Source organism: Candoia aspera, chromosome 1, assembly GCF_035149785.1.
Source record: "Candoia aspera isolate rCanAsp1 chromosome 1, rCanAsp1.hap2, whole genome shotgun sequence".
Taxonomy (NCBI): Eukaryota; Metazoa; Chordata; class Lepidosauria; order Squamata; family Boidae; genus Candoia; species Candoia aspera.
This window is the reverse complement of record NC_086153.1, coordinates 6069593-6077750: the sequence shown is the minus strand read 5'-3', so window position 1 is coordinate 6077750 and position 8158 is coordinate 6069593. Positions and strand designations below refer to the sequence as shown.

The following is an 8158-nucleotide window of genomic DNA, read 5'->3' as shown; positions in this document are numbered from 1 at the left end:
TCTTGCAAATTCCAAACGTTAATCAGAGGCTGCTGAGGATGATGGACCTATCCTTTTCCAGCCCTTCTGCATGGACTTCTCCCTTTGTTTTTAAAATACCATTTTCCCTTCAGCAGACAGAGGGTCTGGCATGATCTCACTCCATACTATATGAAAAGTCACCTCCCACTTGTCAGGATGTGGATTGTGAGTCTGGCATGCAAGCATCATTCACAACCATTACTAAGCATTTTTTTCCTAACACTCTTAACAAGTTTTAGGAAATACATCACTGACCTCCCCATTTTAAAGATGGGAAATACAGCCTGCGGCACAGGAGCCTCCATCTAGTTTAGAATGAACCAATGCTATATTTGATAGAAAGCCAGCAGCTATTTTTCATGCAGCCCTCCCACCCATGGTTAATCAAACCATGCCATAGTGATCTAACTCAACTGCCTGACATTCATTCAAGATATTGAATTATAATCACCCTGTCTGAGTTCTCAGAACAACACATTAAACCTTAAATTAGAGAAGGAAATTGCTTGTTCACACAGTGGGGAATATTCTAAAACAGTGTTTCTCAACCTCGGCCACTTGAAGATGTGTGGACTTCAACAAGGCTGGCTGGGGAATTCTGGGAGTTGAAGTGCACACGTCTTAAAGTGGCCAAGGTTGAGAAACACTGCTTCATAGCATCCCTCGGTATTTCTCTGCCGGGTAAGTAAAATACTGTAGTGCCTGTCCACCATCCCCATTACTGTTACTCTGGCTTAATGATGGTTAGAAGACTTCAGAAGACCAGGTAAGTTCCTAGTGGGGAAATGACTAAGAGAGGTACAGCTCCAAAGATGGGAAGAAGACCATGCCCCAAAGTGCATCTTGACCACAGACTGAAGAGGAACTGGTCCTGCTAGGACTTTATAGGGCTTGGTGGTCTGCCATTGGCCACCAAAGTCAGCTGACAGAATGTTCAGACAGGCAGTATCTTGTTGCCACGCCCACAGTAAACCAGCTTTCCCACCTCCACCCACCATACAGCAGAGACAAGCTGTCCTTTTGCAGAGATCCAGATGTTAATCCCCATTGCAGGTGACCAAGAGCCCGCTTACACTTTGCCAGTTGAACGAGGCCACTGCCGGAGGGACTCTCGCCAGGATGGTGCCTTCTGGAGACATGCGCGTCCACTACGCAGATGGGCTCACCCAGGACACCTTCAAAATAGTAAGTCTCAGAAATCCATGTTACTAATGCTTTCCCATTCCTAAATTATTCTACCGCACACCCCCTTGGCTTCAGTTCTGCCTCCCTGACCAAACCAGGACTATGGAAACTCTTCCCATGAGTCAAGAAAACTACACTGAACCTCCATGTTCAAGAGCAGTATATCACTAAATAAGGGTAGAAGGATCTGTCTTTTCCATTTTCATTCTGTTCTAATTCTTTCAGTGTTACATTTTTCCGGTATTCAATTCCTACATTTTTGTCTGGCTCACAAACAATGGGATGCGTTTTTATGTACATTTCTGTTTTTGAAAGCTGCATCCTGAAGTGGTGAACCCCCCATCTTGGGAGATTAGAGATGGGCTGTCTCTGATGGACTTTCTAATCATCTGGAGAAAGTATTTATTCCCTACAGAATGTAATTTTCCTCTAATGTTTTATTTTGACAACTGGATCTGTCCGTTGTCATTGTTTGATCCTTGTTTATAAAATAATTATTCCAATTGAAACGAATATCTGTAGCTCAGGGTTGAACTGTGGAGTCCTTGGTGCTCTCTGAGCCTTGTTGTTTTCTTGCAGATGTTTCATTGCCAGACTAGGCAACATCTTCAGTGCGAAGAGGGAGTGGGCCTTGCTCTCAGCTCATATACCGTGGCTTGCCCTGCTTGTGTTGGTGGGGGTATTGTTCTCTCCTTGGGAGTTCCTTGATTGGGCTGTTGTTTGCAAAGACTGTAACAGCCACTATGTAGGACAGACCGGCAGAAGACTAGCAGAGCGCATCCATGAACGCCAACTAGCAGTCAGAAGACATGATGAGAACTCCTTAATCTCACAACACATGGACAGACTCAACCACAGTTTCAACTGGGAAACGGTGAGCATCCTAAACCAAGCCAAATCCAAAAATGCCAGGGAATTCCTGGAAGCCTGGCACTCAGACCAAGCAGCCATCAACAGACACATAGAGGTAAACAACATTTACATACCATTCAAAAGAGACAACACAAAAGCCAAAAGACCAGGACACTCCCTGGCCAGCAATCAACACCCAGATATGCAAAGATCAACACTAGGATTAACCCCAGAGGAACCATCAAACAGCACAATACACCCTCATCAAGGAACTATCAACTCAGGCAATCAACCAAGCAGCAAACAACAGCCCAGTCAAGGAACTCCCAAGGAGAGAATGACACCCCTACCAACACAAGCAGGGCAAGCCACGGTGTATAAACAGAGAGTAAGGCCCACTCCCTCTTCGCACTGAAGATGTTGCCTCGTCTGGCAATGAAACGTCTGCAAGAAAACAACAAGGCTCAGAGAGCACCAAGGACTCCCCAAAATAGTTATTATATGATGCTTCGCTTTTTATTTGCTACCTCAACTGGGGATGAGTACTTGGACAACAGGATAAGCATTTTTACCTCCAAAGCATATAAATAAATAAAAGTACATGCACATTTTTGTACAGAATTTCCCCCGTTTCAACATATTTGCAGACAATTCATTGTAGTGTAAAGCATCTTTGTGTTTTGAGTGGATTTTTTGCTGAAACTCTGCATTTTCATGCACGCTTTCCTCTAATATACATGCTCCTGGACTTAGTTTTTTAAAAATTGGAAAACTACATCGCAATGCTCAAAAAATAGCAAATTTCAAAGGTTTCTAAAGCTGGTTCACATATTGATTCTAAAGTGCAAAATGTGATAAGTCACATTCAAATGGAAAGTGAACTAATTTCCCTCCATCTTATCCCACTGGATTATTGGAGGCTGGTGAAAAGTTAGGAGGCTCTTAAAGATATTGCAGGTTGATTTAAGTGGCCTCAGGACCCCAAACCTTTAAATGGGCCCACCAGAATTTCTCTAAAATAATAATAAAGTCTCCCCCAAGTCAGGCATGGCCTAGAACTTGTCCATGTAGTTTTCTTGGCAAAACGCAGAAACTATTTGTCACTGCTTTTTTCCAGAATTTTGTTTTTAATTCCTAATCAAGCCTACAACTCTCGGGGTTCCTGGTCATCTTCTGTCCAAGGACTAACCACAACCAGCTGGGTGTAGCTTTTTCAAGATCAGCTTTTGCTTTGCCACCTGCTTTAAACTTGCCCTCTTAAAGTTGCCACCAAATTGTAATTTTTAATGGGACAGAAAAGAATTAAATTTGAAAGTTAAATGTACATTAAGATGACCTATCTATGTGCTTGCTAAGTCAACACCGGCGTGATGGAACATCAGGTCAAATTTGGGATTTTTCCTGATCACACCTCCTTCTGGAGCACAGTTTTGCAGCAGGCCACATGAAGACCAGTTCATTGCCTGGAAAAAATGTGGTGCACTCCTGATTTACATCTTCTGAGGCTCACATAAACCCCATTTATTTTGTGGAAGACTGTTTCAATACCAGCATCTAAAAGGCTCAGATTTAATGCATTTGAAATAATAACATAATGCATTTTTTAAAAATAACGCATTTTAAAAAATAAAATAATGCATTCAAAATGCATTTTAAAAAATAAAATAATGCATTCAAAATGCACTTTAAAAAATAAAATAATGCATTCAAAATGCATTTAAAATACCAGCATTTAACATGCTGCCTTTTCCAGAAAAAGAGGCTGAACTGAACTTCTCTGAGTCTTCTCTTCCCCAGTGCAAGGAATTCTTGAGACCATTTAAAAAGTCCCTACGGAAGCTGAATTTGCCGAAAGATTTCCCAAAAGAAAAGAGGCTAAACTGCACCAGAAAGAACCTCACCATTCTCGGGGATCACATCAACATGTTTCTTCAGCATTACTGCAAAACTTGGGAACTAAAACACTGGAAAAAGTAAGGAAACAACTCTTCCTTTGTAGGAATGTATTGGTCTAAAAGCAAATGGTTCTAGAGACTGGGAATCCCAGCCACGTTGGCAAAACTGTTTTATCCTGATCTTCTCTCCAACCTGCTCAGGGCTGTTTGCACTTAGCCTTCTGCTCCCCACTTTTTAGCACCTTAGAACAGCCCCACCACCAGGTGGGCCTGGCGATACCGAGGGTCTAGCTTCAGGGCCCCCGTGTGAACTCAGGGCTCCATGGCTGCCCATGCTCTGAGGGAGAGATCTCTGGCACCAGCTGATGCCAGGTATCGTGAAGCCAGGGCCACAGATGAAGGAGGAGAGCAGTGTTGATCTACAGTAGCAATCTCTTTGGTATAAGAGGGAGGGAAAGAAAAACGCAGTCAGGCTTTCAAGAGCCTGGCATGATACCCTTCTGCAACAGAGTTCTGGTAGTTCCTTTGGTGTGTTTCCTGATCTGGCCTGCCCTGCAGGGCTGACAGGAGGACCGGTCTCTTGTCATCAGTTCTGAAGGTGCAAAATGATCTCCCAGTGGATCTGTACCAAGTCCCAGTTGCAGGGAAATAGGAGAAGGGTAGGCCCGGTCTCTGCTAGCGAACCCTTCTAGGGAGCATCCGGTCAGCCCCTGGATGAAGCAGGTTGCTGGCCTAGGGCTGGCCTTGTCCTTAGATTTTTCAGCCCTTTTGGCAACACGGTGGGAAGAGTAAAATTCTTCCCCTCCCAATTCCAGGATGCTCTGGAGATTTGTCTCGCTCTTCTCCGCACTCGATGAGAAGCAGCTGTGTAAACTGTACAGGTACAGCAAGACGGACCAAATCACCAAGTTCCTGGTAAGGGTTATAGTTCCTCCCCAAACCAAAAGAGGTCGGCAACATAGCCCAAGGGGGATGCACCAGGCCTGCCCTGTTTTCATCTCTTCTTGGCTCATCAGAGGCTTCTGCAGGAGGATTCCAAAAAGTCAAATCGGAGGCCATGGCCATGCAATTGAAACCACGCCTCTTTTGATGTGCATCACACCTGGGGAAAAAGGGGCAGGGCTTCAGTCATGTGGCTGTGGCCATTTTGATTTTTTGACCCTCCTGGCAGCCCCATGGACACTTTTATTTTCTTCCCACACCACCCAGGAAGCATGATGTTGAGCCAGCCTTGATTCTTGTAACAAGCACATTTAGGTTGACATAGCTTAGCAGGGTGGCTAGGTGAATAAACTCCAAGAGGTATGTGTGGCATCTTCCTTTATAATTGGATTGGCTTTTCCTTAAGTTTCCCAAAATTTATCCCCTACCATCCCCCAGATCTGAAATTGACAGAGATGCACATTTTTTTTTAGGTTGAAAGTGTTGTGCCCTATAACAAGAAAATAGAGTTCCAATAGTTCACGTGGTATCTGTTTCCTGACCTGGCCTACCTTGAAGGGCTGACACCAACGAGGTTTATTTGGCTTTGGATTGATGCATTCTGTAATCCCAGACCTTCAGCCATGTGTACTAGGCTGTATGGCTTAGGACAATGATGTCCTAACAACCAGGAAACACACTGAGACAAGGAACTGGTCTCTAATATTTATTGCTAGTACTTAACAGGAATCCTAACAAACTGAAGAAGCGTGGGAAAAACCCAGACATATAACCCCCCAGGGTTAAGGCGGTCCCGATCTGTGTCTCTTTGAATGGCTGAACAATTCATCAGTGCTACACATGCGCTTGACAGTCTGGATGGGAGCCCCCTGCTCGCCATCCTTACTCATGACAATGTTTTTCAAACTTAGCAACTTTAAGAGGTGTGGACTTCAAGTCCCAGAATTCCCCAGCCAGTATGCTGGCTAGAGAATTCTGGGAGTTAAAGTCCATACTTCTTAAAATTGCCAAGTGTAACAGTATGTGGGACTGACCTTGGGAGACAGAGGAAAGAGCCACAGCCAGGGGAACGGTTGGATAAGAGGCAGCTGAGCCCGGAGAAGGAATGGGGATGTGGCAAACAACTCAGAGGAGACCCTCCCTAATTTTTTGGGCTGTAAAGGTGATGGGGGAGAAATGTACTTTCAGACTTGCAAGATTGATGTCAGCCTTATGAGGTAGTCCAGATAGAAAGCATACCCAGATGAAATAATTCTACTTTATTGTAAGGTTACATTAACAGAATCTTGTAAGTCTGCAAGCACATTTCTCCCGTTTCCTTTACAGCCCAAGAAACTAGGGAGGGTCCCTTCTTTCCACACCACATTCCTTCTGTGGGCTCAGCTGCCTCTTGTCTGACGATTCCTTGGGCTGTGGCTCTTCCCCCTGTCTCCCAAGGTCATTCCCAAGTACCACCACACCAAGTTTGAAAAACACTGGTTTAGGGCATCAGACAAACTCAGCAGTTGTGGTTTATTTCACAAATTGTGGTTAAATCAACTATGGCTTAGTGTGGAGTGGGAACTCAATCCAACTCTGAAATCTCCCCGCACACCCACATGTGGGCACGCCCCAAGCTCCTTCAGAGACGTTCCCTTAGCTAAGTTCTTTCAAAAGCTGCCCCCCATTGCCAGACCCTGGCATGTGCCTCTCCTCTTGTGGTTTTGTTGCAGAAGGCCTATTGCCGTTTGGAGAACCCTGACTTGGTCACCCTTCCCAATAACAGCAAACTGGTGAAGCTGCGTGATACGTGGAGGCTTGCTGGAGGTGTGAAGGTGCAGGAAAAGCTGGGGCGGATGCGCTCACTGTCAGGAGACTGTGATCTCCCACCTGGAAATGTGCCTAAAAAAAGGTAAAGAGTATACGACGAAGAATGCTTGAGTTAGAAACCATGATGCTCAACATCATCATGCTGAAATATACACATACTCGCTTAACAACTCATATGGATAGCCATTGAAGAGAGCAGTTATGGCTCATCAGATTTTGACTTTTTTTTTCTGTCGAGAGCCATGCTGCAGAAATAACATGGTGGGAGCTTCAGCATGTGCAAAGAGGCCAGGGAGCTGAAGAAAGCAATGGGCGGGACCAGACCCCAAAGTGGGTGGGACCAGGGGATCCACAGCAAAGTGGGACAAGTTACGGCAAGCGCTGCCTTCAGTGACAACACTGAACAAGCCCCTCCTTTATACATCAGCATCATGATGCTGCCGTGGGGCGGGGCATGTGGAATGATGTCCCTGCCGATGCTCATAAGCCATGAAAGCATCTTGTCCCTTGCTTGCTGGCAAAGAACAGGCCAGCCAGTCCATCTGGCTTGTTTGGGGCTGGTAATTGTTAATTACTGGCTGAAAGTAAACCAGTTGCATGCTGCTGCTCCTGGTCTATTTTGCTGGCAAAGAATAATTAGGGTGCCAATTGTTTACAGGTAGTCCTTGCTTAATGACCACAACTGAGACCAGAATTTCAGCTGTTAAGTGAATCCAACCTGATTTTATGACCTTTTTTGCGGCGGTCATTAAGCAAATCACTGCAATAGTTAAGCAAGCCACTTGGTTGTTAAGCGAATCACATGGTTCCTCATTGATTTTGCTTGCTGGAAGCTGTCCAGGAAGGTCAAAAGTGGTGATCACATCACCACAAGATGCTGTGATGGTCATAAATGCAAACTGGTTGCCAAGTGCCCAAATTCTGATCATGTGACTGCGGGGCACTGAGATGACCATAAGTGTGACCACTGGTTGTAAGTCTGTTTTTTCAGCACTGTCATAAGTCTGAACCATCACTAAATGAATGGTCATTAAGTGAGGACTACCAGTATGTATTTATTGCCACCTTCCATTTGCCTTTTTTTTTTAAGATATCAGCAAATGTCTTTTGCTTTTTAAGAGAGTGAGGGCCCATCAGTATATTAACCAGATCTGGTCTTCCGTACCTGTTTTGAGATCAGCCAAGCCTGACTATGTGCAGCCGCCTGTTGTGTTCCGGGATTGGGACATATTTTTAATTAAACCAACATGACTCATTCCTGATTTTGCCAAGTTTGGATCAGTTGGGAAATTTGGTTCTCGTGACTCTCATCATCACCAAGCACTCCAAACTTTTCAAAAAGTTTTTTTTTAATAAATAGAATGGCTGAAAATTTTCTGAATCACCACATGCTCTCAACTTCCAATGGTTCATAAGGGAGAGTCTGCAGAAATCCTGTGAAATTTGACCATATG

At 44.6% G+C, this 8158-nt stretch overlaps 1 protein-coding gene across 1 annotated transcript; it reads left to right on the top strand.

The window, feature by feature from the left end:
* The first annotated feature begins 1140 nt into the window (after positions 1 to 1140).
* Positions 1141 to 6790, top strand: CHCT1 (CHD1 helical C-terminal domain containing 1). The gene is made up of 4 exons (XM_063291038.1): positions 1141 to 1206; positions 3856 to 4031; positions 4769 to 5018; positions 6608 to 6790. The coding sequence occupies exons 1-4, from the start codon at positions 1141 to 1143 to the stop codon at positions 6788 to 6790; spliced, it is 675 nt and encodes a 224-aa protein (XP_063147108.1).
* Positions 6791 to 8158: the final 1368 nt, after the last annotated feature.